At 36.3% G+C, this 16,014-nt stretch overlaps 1 protein-coding gene across 2 annotated transcripts in view; it reads right to left on the reverse strand.

Annotated features, from left to right (window-relative positions):
* Mfe2 (peroxisomal Multifunctional enzyme type 2) overlaps positions 1-16,014 on the reverse strand; it is a 668,623-nt gene that overhangs the window by 635,763 nt on the left and 16,846 nt on the right. For both annotated transcript variants that reach the window (XM_090390952.1, XM_090390951.1), the window contains exons 2-3: positions 15,308-15,361; positions 1,252-1,359 (exon numbers count right to left, since the gene is read on the reverse strand). In XM_090390952.1, the coding sequence (XP_090247078.1) occupies positions 1,252-1,359; positions 15,308-15,361 (162 nt within the window). The remainder of the gene's footprint in view (positions 1-1,251; positions 1,360-15,307; positions 15,362-16,014) is intronic.

Raw genomic sequence — 16,014 nt, forward strand, 5'->3', positions numbered from 1 at the left:
GACCACAGAGGATGGAGGAATAAGAGTGTTTCATAGATTGATTACAAGGATATGGGAGACAGGATCATGGCCTAGAGATTGGAATAAATCAGTCTTCATACCATTGCACAAGAAGGTAGATATGAAGGACTGCAAGAACTATAGAACTATTAGTTTAATCTCTCACGTAAACAATATTTAATTAAAGAACATTCTAAATAGGATTCAGGCTAAAGTTGAGGCAGAGATGCCTGAGGAACAATCCATCTTGTTGTTCTACTAAAAGCAGCAAGGCCAGTCATTTCCATAAAAATGTCAATATAATAATAAAACTTAAAAGTACATAATAAAATCACACCTTCTGCCTAGCAACAAGCACTGTTACAATGCTTCTTCTCCCCCCACTCCACATAACTAGAAACTTAATTCTGCAATAAAGTTCTTACTATATTCATTTGTATTAGCTTTTTGAAAAAAAATGTAAACCCACTATTTTGAATTTTTTTTTTAATTATTCCCGAGAATCTAATCAATTTTTTCCTAGTAAAATAAATGAATAAAATGGTCAGTTTAATCCCCCCCACCTCGAAATCACAAGTTTAGTACAAAAACAGCTTTTCTATTATCAAAATGTCTGATTGCTATTAAGTACAAATATGGTCATTCAGAAAGAGTGTCCTAAAGATCACGGTTGATCCAACAGTAAAGCATTGGATGAACTAGAATCCAATATTTGACATTCTCAGAAAGTCAGAGATACCCAGGAAGATAATACAAAAATGAGTTATCCAGACTTTTATTTAAAGCAATGAAAAATGTGCTACTGTCATCTAGAAAAAAATATTATAAAATTGTTTATCAACTGCAGCCAGGGCTCAACAAATACGCTCATCTGCTCACCCCTGACAAATAGGTTTTGTCAGCTGGTGAGCAACAGATTGGACAAAATATAAATTTTTTATGTAATAAAATAACTCTAAATAAAATCTTTAATGAAACACAGATGTAGCAACCACTGCATCACATATGAGATAATTCACCATAAAAAATCTCCATAAAAATTAATCACTTCATTAGACTCCTACAGACCTATTGGAACATAAAAAAAAGAAATGCTCAACCAAAAATTACATTTTTTGTATGGCAAGTAGGATTTTTCATAATCTGTCAAGCCCTAACCATAGCTATTCCTGCGAGGTCCAGATGGCATGCTTTTAGCAATAATGTATAAATTAATTAAATTCAAAAAACAGAAAAATTTCAGTTACTCACTATAATCAGGAACTGCTTTTCCACCTTTGGCTCTAATTTCTTCCACTACTCTGTCTGCTGCAGTGGAATTTCTTCCTTCACCACTGCGATTAACACCCAAATCATTTACTGAAGAATTATAAAAACAGCATGCATATAATACCATATAAATTGTTGAAATGAATCTTAAAGTAATACAAACATGAAACATCTTTTAAAGGGCATTAAATAAAAGCTAAACTGCTTAACAAAACAGCAGCTAGTAATGAAACAAAGTTTTACATTTATCCCAGTACTCTGTATACCAAAAACACTAAAAGTAATGAAGATATCAAAATCATTTCCTAATTCTGGATAGCTGAAACAAGAAGTGACTTAGCAATTTCCTTTTCTTAAGATGTAAGAGTAACCATGTCTAACTTTCTCCTCCTCCTCGTCCCATCCATCTCCATCCCCCTTCCCGGTCTTCCAAATATATTCAAGGGCTATTTTATCACTTGAGGAAAAAGGGGTAATAACTAATATGCTATCGAGAAATTGCATTCTGATATAATTTTCTACTGTTAAAATATTTTTATATTCCAGTATTGATACATGAGAACTTAGTGTACTTTTACCAGCTAAGGTTTAAACTTTGCCATATTTCCAAATTCCTAAAAGATAAATCAGTTCAGTAAGTATTTGAATGTCAAAGGATGTTGAAAAATTGTGTGTGTACGTAGGGTGGGGGGGGGGAGTTAGATCGTGTAGAGCAAGTATCTCTTACACCACCTTAGAATATTTTTTCTCCCTTTAAGAATTATGGAACTATTTGGAACAAAGGAAGAATTATCAAGTAGCTAAAATGCAATATATTATTAAGAAACAGTTAAGTAACATTCATCACCTTAAACTTCATTTTACATGAACATCTCTACAGCTCAGTCAGTAAAAACAATGCCATTTGATTGGAAAAACCTAGGTTCAAATCCAGCTGAGGAGTGGAAGAATCTTTAAGACTTCAACTCAAGGTAAGTTAGCTAGTTCCATAAATAAGTGAAGAGTTTCCTTCCTGGACACTTTTTTTTTTAAATTTCAGACAAACAAGTCAGAAAATACATGTGACCGACAGAAAGACCATATACAGGACTGACAAACCACAATATGACATAAGTAGGCTACTACAAAGCCAAGTTATTTCACATTGTAATAATTTATTGGGTCTAATATATGAAGGAAAAAAATGAGGTCGAGGAGCCAAGAGGATCTCGCGCACACACAAGGGTTGTTTGAAGTTTGGCAAATTTCCAATAGACGGCGAAACAATTCATTCATTCATACCAGTGTTAGTACTTATCATCTTTTTCATGACCCCTGGCAAAATTTTAGCCAGGTGTGATGCATAGTTCTCGTTTGGCAAACATTTAAAATGATCGTGTTCACATTTTTCATAAAAATGGAGAAAAGCAAGTTTCATGCAGCAATAAAACACTTATTTGAAGAAGTGGACGGCTGTGCAGATCAAAGTAGAGTTAGATGCAGATGCAATTCATGGGAACGTGCACCAGAATTAAAGACTATTTATTTTTGGATAAATGAGTTTTAAACGCGGTCGTAAATCCAACGAAGATGAAGCACACTCTGGACGCCCGAACGAGGTCACTCCGAAGGAAACGATTGACAAAATCCATGGTATCGTTATGAAAGACCGCCAAGTGGAAGTGCAGGAGATTGCCGAGATTGCAGGAATCTCAACTGAATGGGTGTATAATATCCTGCACTAAAAATTGCACATGAAAAAGCTGTGTGTGCAATGGGTGCCGCGATTGTTGACTGTCGATCAAAAAACGCATGTGAAAAGACATTTCAACACAGTGTTTGACAATGTTTAGTTGCAATGTGCAGGATTTCCTGCATCGATTCGTGACTGTAGACGATATTTGGATCCACCACTACACAACCGAGTCCAAACAGCAGTCAAAACAGTGGACAATGCCCGGAGAAAGAGCACCAAAAAAAAAAAAAAAGCGAAGACCATTTTGTCAGCTGGGAAGGTAATGGCCACTGTTTTTTGGGATTTCCAAGGAATTATCATGATAGACTATTCGGAAAAGGGCAAGACAATAACACGAGTCTATTATGAGGCATTGTTGGACCATTTAAAAGAAGAACTGAAGAAAAAACGGCCAAGATTGGTGCACAAAAAAAATTTTCTTTCATCAAGATAATGCACCATCCCACACATCGGCCATTGCAATGACAAAATTGCACGAATTGAGGTTTGAATTGGTTTCACATCCACCGTATTCTCCGGACTTGGCCCCATGTAATTTCTTCTTGTTCCCAAACTTAAAAATTCGGCTTGGTGGGGAAAAAAAATTTCTTCGAACAAAGATGTCATCAAGGCTGTCAATAACTATTTTGCAATTTGACAAATCCTACTTTTTAGATGAGATGAAAAAATTGGAAACTTGCTGGACCAAATGTGTAGACCTCGCTGGAGACTAAGTTGAGAAATAAAGGTGATTTTTCCCAAAAAAAATTTGCGCTCAACTTATTTTTTTACCAAACTTTTCAAACAATCCTCGTGTGTGTGTGTGTGTGTGTGTGTGTGTGTCCCGTCTTCCTTTCATATTAGGCTCAATGGCTTGTCATGAGCAAATAAATTGGCATCTTAGAAACCTGATCACTGCTTATGATTGAGCAGTTAATCCTATATGAATTATCTCCTGTCCATTATCAGTGTATTAGAATAATCACAAGGTGAAGCTACAACAAAGCATGTTAAATCCTATTTACAGAGCTCTATAAACAGGATTAGCATTTTTTTTTGTTGTAGCTTCTCCTTGTGATTATTCTGATACACTGATGATGACCAGTTAGTTTCTGGTTGAAATTTTTGTGGTAATAAAATTACTGTGTTCTTGTGAATGTGTGTGTATAACAAATTTCTGAGTAATTAGTCCACATAACCAGAATATCTCCAAAGCTTACTCTATTTAATGGCCTATAGTTAAAAACACCATAGGGCATTAAACCAAGTTCGAATTCTGTCTAGAATACAAACCTTTCCAAGAGCTTTAGGTGAGTTAGCCACTCATATGGAGGTATTTCTCCCAGAAACTTTTTTCATCTGAGAAACTTGGCCAGAGAATGCATACAATTATAGACTTAGTTGATAGGATCAACCACCTATTATAATAGTAATTAAGTTTCTAAGAAGCCAAGTTAACTGGATGCAAGAGAGCACCGATCTTAAAACATTGATGAAAGAAGAGACCTGGAATAATTCATCTTTGTTTTTAATGTCATCTTTATCATCTGATTGCTCTTACAGCATTCCCTCCATTTCAAAGATTTTTCCCAAAAAATCTTGAAAAACAATGTCACTTTCACAATATTTATCTTCTAAATATTGTTACCAATTTTCCATGACTTACTTTTGTTTTGCTGCTTTTACAGTTTAGCTTTCAGACTATTTTCTGAGGGCACACCTGGTGACTTACTTACCAGGAACTTTCAATATAATATCTTCCTTTAATAGGCTGTCTTGAGTAGGGAGATACAAAGAGAGATAAGAAAGAAAAAGGAAGAGTGGTTAGATGAAATAAGTAAAGATACAACAGCAAAGGCAGAAAGAAATGACAAAAAAAATGCCTATAAACACATTAATATGATGACAGGAAGAAAGATGCAAAGGACTGGAGCAGTCAAGAATGAAAGAGGTGAAATTCTGATAGAAAAAGAGAAGATATTACAGAAATGGGAAGAATATGCAAGTAAACTTTATGAAGACAGAGGAAGAGCATAGTGGGTAGAGGCTCTACATCGTGAGGGAGGAATTGAATCTAGCAATTCAAAAGATGAAAGAAGGAAAATCCCATGGAATAGATGGTATACAAATAGAACTTATAAGGAATATAGGTGAAAAAGGTATGGAAGTGTTATGGCAAATTATTAACGGAATTTATGAGGGACAAGAAGATCAATTTTTATCCCCATTCCAAAAAAGACAGGAGTTTTAGACTGCAACAATTTTAGAACGATAAGTCTTATAACTCAACAGCAAAAATTTTGGCACAAATAATTTTAAAGAGAATTAAGAAAAAATAGAAAAAGAAATGAATGAGGAACAGCTTGAATTCCGAAACCAACAAAGGAACTAGAGAGGCTATGACTTGTCTAAGAATTATTGAGGAGAAAACACTAAACCATGGTGGAAACTTGTTTTTAAGATTTCTAGATTTTGAAAAGGCATTTGATACAGTGAAACATAAAAGGCTTTTTGACATTCTAGAAAATATTGATATCGACTCTTATGACTTGGAAATTTTAAAGAGATTATATTGGTAGCAAACAGCCTCAGTATGTGTAAATGGAGAGGAAACAGAAGAATTCCCAGTAGAGAGAAGAGTTTATCACCATTATTGTTTAACCTTTATGGTGAACAGATGCTTAGAGAGGCACTTGAGGATGTAGAAGAAGGAATAAAAATAAATGGAAGAATCATTTAAGATATGCATATGATGTAGTGGTGATGGCAGAAAGTGAAAATGGATTACAACAAATTATTCAAAGAATTGAAAACTCTTGTAACAAGTACGGACTAAGGATTAATACAAAGAAGACCAAGATAATGATAACGGGGAGAAAAATAGGAGATAATGTAAAGATAAGATGTGGAGGAAATATTTCAATATTTAGGTAGCTGGATCTCACAGAAAGGAACTTCAGAGTTGGATTAGAAATAGAATAGGCAAAGCTATATCGGCATTTATGGAAATGAGGAGAATTTTAATAAATGAGAATATTAAAATAGGTGTTAGAATTGGAATAGTAAAAGCAACAGTTTTGAGTATTGCAAGTTATGGAAGTGAGTCATGGAAAGAATTAATTCATTGGAAATGTGGTGTTATAGAAAGATGGAAAAGATTAGCTATACAGAGAGATTATCAAATCAAGAAGTTTTAAGAAGAGTTGGGATGGAAAGAACACTACTCAAGAATATTATACAAAGAAAGACCAGATTTGCAGGACATCTTCTGAGAGGTTCTTCGGGACACCTGACAAAAACTATATTACAAGGGAAAGTTGAGGGGAAGAGAAGACATGAAAGCCCAACTAGAGAGTGGTTCAATGACATCGTGAAATGGACTGGTTTAAGAATGACGGAGGCGACAGACAGAGAGAAATGGAGTACAGCTGCTCATCTGCTGCAACTCTCTTGCTAGAGGATGCTACCGGACAACGACGAATAGGCTGTCTAACTTTGAGTCAACTATTTAATAATATATAACATTTTTACCTACAAACATTATATAATATTTGTACATACAAATCTATAGTTCATCTCCAGAAGCTGCTTGACTCTATTTAAAACTTTTGTACATATTTTGCCTTTTATGAAATAATTAAATGACATTTAAATGAGCATTATTTTCAGAGCATTAGGGAATTCAAAATGTTTTCTTATCAAAAGAAATATATTGATTGCAACATTTTTCGTATTAATCATAATAATGCCAGCCTGGTTGGCCGAGTGGTTAGCATATCTACTCTCCACCCAAAAGGCTGCAGGTTCGAATCCCGCTGTGGGCATGGATGTTTGTGATTGAAAATACTAGTGGTGGTGGTTGTGGGCGATAAATGGTGTTGGTGGTTGAGTGGAGGGAGAGAGAGAGAGAGGAGGGGGAGCTGTAGAGTAGGTGCCCTCCCTCGATGAGTCTTTGGACTCCATGGAGGTGTCACATAATAATTACACTGGCCAACAAAAAAAAATTTTTTTCTGCTGATTATGATCTGACACTTGTTTTTTACTAATTTGGGTGCACTGATTTCTAATATCAAACCCATTTTTCTCTATCACGTCAGGTTTTTTCCTCTATTGCATTTTCTTTTTGCTAATTTCTAAGTTTTTGATAGTTTTAAAGAGGCAGTACTATTTAGAGGATCAAAAAAATCGATATTTTAATATTATTTTCTAAAATTATGTACTTTTAAAAATCTGTTCCTAACTTTTTATCAAGACATTCGAAAAATTCCCGAAGATATAGCCTATTATTCAAAGCGGTGCGCAGATCAGAATCTGAGCACTCACCGCTCTCGCTTGTTAGTAAACGAATAAATGCGTAACAACCTGCAACGGCACGTACTGGTGCTTTGAATGCGAGAGAGACCGATAACCGACCTAATACATTTAGGTGATGAAAAGTAGGCGATGACAACTGCCTAAAACAAATGAATGCTATATGCGTCATAGCGGACAAAGAACGATCAAAATCGATCGTGAAAGTGATGAGCGCTTATAACGTTTCATAAAGTCTGGTTTTTTTTGTCTTGTTAATTGCATGTTAGTCGGCAGTGAAGAAAATACATCATGTCTACTACTCGAAAATGTGTCAATAGTGTAGATTCCTTCTGCTACATTTGTGGCAGCCTTACAGTTCCCAGTCAAAGGACAAATATCATTGATTTCGTTAAGAAAGTGTACTTTGCATACTTTGACATAAAACTTGCAGATCAGGACAATTCATAGGCTCCAAATAAAGTGTGCAAGTCATGTGTAGAAAATTTACGACAGTGGAGCAAGGGAAAATGCCAAAAATTAGCTTTTGGCATTCCAATGATTTGTCGTGAACCGAAAAATCACGTAGATGATTGCTATTTTTGTTTAGTTCAGACTTCTGGTTATAAGAAGAATAAGAAAAAAACTGTGTATCCAAATCTCGACTCAGCAATTCGGCCAGTTGCTCATTCCAATGAAATAGCCGTGCCAATTTATAAAGGACTTCCTTTACTTGAGAACGAGCATGATCAGGATACTAGATGTTCTTGAGGAGCAAGACCCGGATGTTGATTTAGACAATGAAAATTTAATTTCTAGTTCTGGACCACAACATTTTACTCAAGCAGAATTGAATGACTTAGTAAGAGATTTGGGCCTATCAAATCATCGGAATTGTTAGCTTCGAGATTAAATGAAAAAAACTTACTGGAGCAAGATACGAAGATAACTTTTTATCGTAGCAGGGAAAGTAATCTTGTACAATATTTTAAACACGAGTGTGGGTTTGTTTACTGTAACAATGTGTCAGGTTTACTAACTGAAATGAGTGTTGTACAATATCATTCAAATGAGTGGCGTTTATTTATTGACAGTTCAAGCAGATGTCTCAAGTGTGTCTTACTACACAATGGGAATGTATATGGCTCAATTCCTATTGGCTATTCAGTCCACTTAAAGGAAACATATGAGGACATTAAAAAGGTTCTGAAGTTATTAAAATATACAGACCATAACTGGATCATCTGTGTGGATCTTAAAAATGGTGAACTTTTTACTTGGCTTTCAAAGAGGATATACAATGTTTCCAGGTTTTCTATGCTTCTGGGATAGTCAAGCTAGAAACCAACACTGGAGTAAGAAACATTGGCCTCTTAGAATATCCTTAAATGTTGGAGAACAGAATGTTATAAATCAAGCTTTAATCAACAGAGAAAAAATCATTTTTCCACCTCTACACATCAAACTAGGTCTTATGAAGGTTTTTACATATGTGAAAAATTTCCACGACTTAGTTATGAAAAATTAAAGCTGGTGTATTTGATGGACCACAAATTAGAACTTTAATGAGAGACCCAAATTTCATGAATTCTATGAATGAAATTGAGAAAGAGGCCTGGACTTCATTTACGATGATTGCGAATAATTTTCTTGGAAACAAAAAAGCGTGCAATTACAAAGATCTAGTGGAAACAATGCTTGAAAATTTGCAGCGCCTAGGTTGCAACATGAGCATAAAGCTTCATTTCCTATACAGTCATTTTGATAGATTTCCCAAGAATTTAGGTGTTGTAAGCGATGAACAAGGAGAAAGATTTCATCAAGAATTAAAAACTATGGAAGATCGGTACCAAGGAAGATGGGATTCTCACATGATGGCCGACTACTGTTGGAGTATTCAAAAGGATTGCCAAAACAGAACACACAGCAGAAATTGCTACAAACAAAAATGTATTCCCTGAAACTCATGTGTAAGTAAAATTGTTATTTTTTTATAAATATTCTTGTAATTTTTAATGAATATTGTTAAGTAGTTATGTATCTAATTATCGGCCTCTCTCGCATTCAAAGCGCCAGTACGTGCCGTTGCAGGTTCTTACACATTTATTCGTTTACTAACAAGCGAGAGTGGTGAGCACTCCGATTCTGATCTGCGCACTGCTTTGAATAATAGGCTATATCTTCGGGAATTTTTCGAATTTCTTGATAAAAAGTTAGGAACAGATTTTTAAAAGTACATAATTTTAGAAAATAATATTAAAATATCGATTTTTTTGATCCTCTAAATAGTACTGCCTCCTTAAAACTATCAAAAACTTACAAATTAGCAAAAAGAAAATGCATAGAGGAAAAACCTGACGTGATAGAGAAAAATGGGTTTGATATTTGAAATCAGCGCACCCAAATTAGTAAAAAACAAGTCTCATATAAAAGTCAGCACAAATTGTGTTGGACTGTGTTATCCAAACAAGTTTTATGCAATACAATTCATTATTTATATAGAAATAGTGAATATTAAAGATCCAACATTATTTCATAGCTGAATGTATGTAGAAATTTGGAGTGGAGTTTTGAAATTTTGTGTAGAAAACTTATGAGAATACAATCCTTGACACTAGAGTTGCCTTAGCTCGCACTACTTAATACATGGGTTCAGCCCAGATGTAAATTGCCTTTAATCAGTGCATTTAATCTTTAATATCCACTATTTCTATATACACTATCTACCAATAATTGTCAAGACACCTCTGTTATTTGAAGTAATGGAACATTCCAGGTTTGCTAATAACGTAAAAACCGGTGTACAGATAATAAGAAGCAGTCATGTTGGAGGCTTAATGGATTTTTTACAACACTCAAAAAGAATTAAAATAAAATTTAATACTTCCTATATTTCGTCCTAGTCACTAGGACATCTATGGGGATTACAAAAACAATTAATGTAACATATACACGAATACCAAACAATACTAAGCCCAACCACGTGGGTGACACTAAAGTCCTATCTAGGTAGAGCGCCCTCTAAGGGCAGTAGTAGGTGGCCTGGAATGCAAGGTGGAAATCTGGTGATGAGTGTTTCCCAAATCTTCGGAAGCTGAATGCAACCGTATTTATTGAGATTTGGTTGGTTTTTGAGAGCTGCTGCTGCTTCTAAGAAAAGTCTCTCTTTCTTGAATTTGCTGTGGTGGAGCATGGTGGTTTTCTTCCATGATACCCTGTGGGTGGTGTCCAAAACATGGTCAGCCAAGCCTGAATGGCCATAGTTGTGTTTGAAGATGTAAGACTTGTGTTCCTCTAGACGGATGGATGCTGATCTGGTTGTCTGTCCAAAGTACGCCAGCTTACAGGAACAGGGTACTTTGTAAACTCCAGGCAGATAGAGAGGAGGGAGCTGATCTTTCATAGAACGGATAAGGGTAGCAAGTTTGCAGTGGGGCTTATATGCTGTGTGTAGGTTGTACTGTTTTAGTATCTTGGCTATTTTTTCGGATGTGCCACGGATGTAGGGTATGGTGATGGCATTTTTAAAATCTTGTTGACGAGAAGGACGGGGAATGAGGGAGGAGTTGATTATTTTTTTGATACTGTGATCGCTGTAGCCATTGGAGAAGAAAGTGGTGTGTATGTGGTTAAGCTCAGTAGTGAGGGCGGTTCCACTGGAACAAAGATTGTGGGCTCTCTTGGTAAGAGTTTTAATAATGCCATATTGTTGAGAGGGGTGATGGTGGGAGAGTTTGTGAATGTATCTGCCTGTGTGTGGGTTTTCTGTATATGGTGAAGGTAAGTGTATCATTAGGCAGGCGTGTGACTAAGGTGTCTAGGAAGGGAAAACAATTGTTCTTTTCCTTTTCCATAGTGAACTGGATTCTTGGATGTAGACTATTGAGATGACTGAGGAAGGAGTCTAACGTGTCTGGGCCATGAGACTAAATAGAGAACACATCATCTACATATCTTAGCCAGATAGAAGGTTTGAGTGGGGCTGAGTCTATGGCTCGTTTTTCGAAATCTTCCATATAGAAATTGGCAAGGGGGGGGGTGAGAGGGGGGAACCCATGGCAGTTCCCTCTATCTGCTTGTAGATTTTGTTGTTCCAAGAGAAATACCCAGAGTTAATGGCAAAGGAAAAGAGATCTAAGATATCAGAGGGAAAAACGTTTTCTAAGAGAGATAAGGTGTCAATTAAGGGAATATCGAACAAAGAGGAGATATCAAAGCTTACCAATATGTCTGTCTTATTCAAGGTTAAATTTTCTAGGAGGGCTTTAAAGTGGGTCGAGTTTTTTATATAGGAAGGGGACCTTCCGGTGAGGGGGATCAGAGAGTTGGCCAGCTGTTTAGATAGTCTATAGCAAGGTGCATTGGTGGCATCTATTATAGGCCTGAGTGGGGAATTGGGTTTGTGGATTTTTGGTAAACCGTATATTCGGGGGGGACGGGAGTGGAAAGGTTTAAGTTTTTTCGTGACGTCAGGGGGCCAGGAAGATACTTTTTTGAGTAAAATTTTTAGTTTCTTAACTTGTGTTTTTGTGGGGTCGTGTTCTAGCGGGATGTAGGTAGCGCGAGGTGTCAAATAATAATGATGTGTTTTTATTATTATTATGACCTAGTCTGGATACCAAGTACCCAGTGCAGCTGCCGAAAATGACACAGGGACAGGAGGGTGTTAAAACAGGTGGCATGCAAAATCTAGCTACAAATGGCACAGACACCATCAATGATGAGTTCCAGAGCACCAGTAACACCATGGTGAGCACTAATACTATACGAAGAGAACTCAATTTACTGGGCTTCCATGGAAGAGCAGCAGCAGCAGCTCACAAGCCAAACATCACAACAACGAACAAGGCAGCTTGTCTATCCTGGTGCAAAGAGTGTGTGAACTGGACAATTGACCAGTGGAAAACTGTACTCTGGAGCAATGAATCAAGGTTCACCTGTTTCCAGTCTGATTGCAGGATGTGGGTGTGGAGGCAGCCTGGTGAATGCTTGTTAGCACAGTGTGTTGTACGCCACAGTAAAGTTTGATAGTGGAGTGGACCACTGGTCGTTGTCTGTGGTTCCATGAAGGCAGCTAAGTACCTCAATATTCTGGGTAATCAGGTGCTACTTATACTGTAGAGTTTTTATAGAACAGATCAGTGTTACTATTAAGACGACAATGTCTCATGTAACAAAGCTGCAGCTCTTATGGAATGGTATAAATGTTAAACAACTGCCATGGCCTGTGCATACAGTCGTGACCTCAATCCTATCAACCACCTGTGGGATGAATTAGAGCAGTGATTGGGGTCCAGAGTAGCATGTCCTTGATCTGTCGCTGAACTCAGTGCTACTTTGATGGAGGAATGGAGACAGATTCCACCTGATGTCTACTGCACACTGGAAACTCTCCCTCAAAAGGTGCAGAGGGTGATCAAAGCCAAATGTGGACATACCCAATATTAGGGTTCACCTGCTGATAAATTGCTAAAGTGTGTCTGGATAATTATTGGTAGATAGTGTAATTTAGTTAAAAGGAATCTATAAAGCTCTTTCTTTGTTAATTACTACTACTCACCAACTGAGAGTTGACTTATGAAATATACCACTCTGAGATTGGACTGCTTTGGTATTTTAGCTCTCTCAAGGTTTCTGCTGATCTCTAAAGAGAACCAACCAGTAAACAGATGCAAGGCCAGTGAATCTTTTATCAAATGCACTAATATAAGGCAAATATATGGATGCCTGGGCAGCACCCATGTCCTAAGTAGTGTAAGACAAGGCAACTCTGATGTTGAGGAATTGAATTCTCATAAGCTCTCTAGTCAAAATTCCAAAACTTTCAAGTTTTTTTGGCTTTGAAATAAAGTTGGATCTTTAATATCCTGTATTTTTATATAATTTATATCACCAAAATAAAGCCATATGGCTTTCTTTATGAGTTACAATTCATTAATTTTTTTATGCACTGTTGCTTTTTTTTTTTTTTCAATCCAAAAAAATGTACCACCTGAAAAAAGTATAGACATACATTCACATTACATATTACTATTCCCTTGGAAATTTGTAGTCCAGCTATTTTTGACACTAAGTCTTCCTATGTGATCATGTTCAAAACTACCTGCAACATGATCTGGATCTCCAAAGTGACATTAAATATCTGCATTAAACTGCAATTTCACCTTGAGGGAAAAAAAAAAAAAATCAAACATCCATCATCCTTTCAGGGATTTAGGCTCAATGACCATTCTGGGCTCTTTTCCTTGGTCATCCCTGACTTTTATGTCCTCCAACTGATGATATCAGAATATCTTTTTGGGTAGTCTTGGACTATCTCTTCATTCAATATGTTGAGGTCTGCCCAAAGAGATATTCTGGGATGCCATCATTCTCTTTCTACAGCCAACCTCCTAGCCTAATCTCGCCCACCTTTGAACAGGCCATGGAAAGATTTGGAGAAATCTCACATTAACACACCCAATATTTCTAAGGAATTTGATCGAATCTGGCACAAGGCCTCTTGAACAAGCTGCCATCTTATGGTCTCCCTTCTCTTTCTACACTGTGATTGAATTGTCAGCTTCCTTACATCATTCGTTGTGTGTGTGTCATGATGGATGGCTTTTTCTCATCAGATTTTTTCCCCATCAATGCTGTAGTGCCTCAGGGTTCTATGCTTTCACCAACACTCTTCCTCCTTTAAATCAATGACCCCTTCTCTCTGACTGCAAATTCTATTCAAAGCTTCACTGATAACAGTACTCTTCATTCCTCTTCATCATTTGATAAACCCTGCAGTACCCTAATATTAGATTCCTCAAGATCTACCATAACGTGACTTGAACACAGAACTCTTCAACATCCTGAAATGGGGCGAAGACAACTTAGTAAATTTCTAATAAAAACTCAAACCTGCCTTATTACCTACAAGAAAAATTCTACCTCATCCCTTTATTTTTGATAATGTTCCAGTTTCCATTCAAGATTAACTTTATCTTCTTGGGTTGAATGTCACATCCAGTTTATCCTGGCACAAATATATCATTTACATAACCTCCAAAAAAGCTGTGTTCTTTTCCTTTCTAAACAACAATAACTTCTCTTCTGCTCAAATCTTAACACTTTATAAGTCTCAGATTCATCCAACTTTGGAGTGCTGTTCCTACATTTGGGATAGAGCACTCAAGACCCCTCTAAGAATTCTTGATATTCAGACAAGGGCAATCTACTTAATAGACAACCTTCCCTCACAGATTATCTTCAGTCATTTTATCATAAGGCTCTGTCTCTCTTCTATAAGTACCTTCTATAAGAGTAATGGGCATTGCTCTGCTAAATTGGCTGCTATCATTCTTCTACTTTCTTCTAACCATGAAAGAACTAGAGAGCAGCCACTGGCCAACAACCATACACTGTCCCAGCTTCAAACACACTGAACTAACTGAACAGCTTCCTTCATTCCACCCACTTCTATTCTTTGGAACAATCTCCCCAATCCTGTTTTTCCCACTGAGTACAACCTCTAACTCTAAAAAACATCAACAGGGTACATTTTTCTCCTTAATCACTTGTTCACACATGGCACTGTAGTGTAATAGGTCTTGTGAACTTTCATGTGTGGAGTAAACATAAAAAGTAACATTAATTTCTTAAACAGCTACAAATGCCTAACAAAACAAATCAGTTCTCTAAGATAAACAATATCTCTGGGTAACCTGTTGGGACACTTGACAAATCACATATCTATTCCACATAACTAGATGATCTACGTATCTAAATACCACATATTTTTGACTTAGTATAATTGTGTTCTTTTCATTAATTACCAATATCCAAGAAGTATTATTTCTCAATAGTTTCCAACATATTATTCTCAATCATCAAGGAGCTGATAATGTAGAATTTATATCCAATCTTATATACAGTATGCATAGTCTGTGTGTGTGTGTGTGTGTGTGTGTGTGTGTGTGTGTGTGTGTGTGTGTGTGTGTGTGTGCGCGCGCGTGCGAGATCTTAAAAAATTGAATAATTGAGAAATCAATTACTGCTTACCTACAACAGCTGCTCCACGTTCTGCCAACAACAATGCATACTCACGACCAAGACCTTTTCAAAAAAAAAGCATAAAAATATTAGGTTCCAATATGCAAGAATCTTTAAATCTGGTCTTAAAATTTTATTTCAAAAAAAGAGAGATACAATTTTCGGCAACTCACAAAAACACAGCAAAATTAGGGAAAGTATGCAACTCATCGATTTTCAAAATTTAGCTTTTTATCTCTTCTCTCAATTCCCAAAAAATTTGGAGAAAAGAGCAAAGCTAATAATAGAAAATAGCTGCTGGATTTCTTTTTCAGGACATAGTATTAGTGCCAAGTTGTCACTAATACCATGTTCCAATATAAAGCTGTGAAGAAATTTATATGAAAGAGAGAGACAAGAAATAAGTCTCACTGACTTCAACATTGTAAAAAAATATCTTCATACCAGTTTAGGCCACAATAGCATACAGGAGATTACAAATAGAAAGTGATAGTTTTGAGCAGGTTAAAACTGAACATCATACTGTAAAGAAAAGTGTATAAGAAAGTTTGAAAATGAATCAAAGTTGAGCTGCTTTTAGAGGTGAACTGTACACAAATATACAAAGATAATTCAAGAAAAAATGAATGAGCTTGATGACAAGAATCAAATCTTGGATACTTATTGGCAAACTGAAAAAATGATTCAGAAAGGCAAGGGAAGCATATGGTGAAGCT

The sequence above is a fragment of the Typopeltis vanoorti genome, chromosome 3, assembly GCF_054136105.1.
Source record: "Typopeltis vanoorti isolate ZY-2024b chromosome 3, IOZ_Tvanoo_1.0, whole genome shotgun sequence".
Lineage (NCBI taxonomy): Eukaryota > Metazoa > Arthropoda > Arachnida > Uropygi > Thelyphonidae > Typopeltis > Typopeltis vanoorti.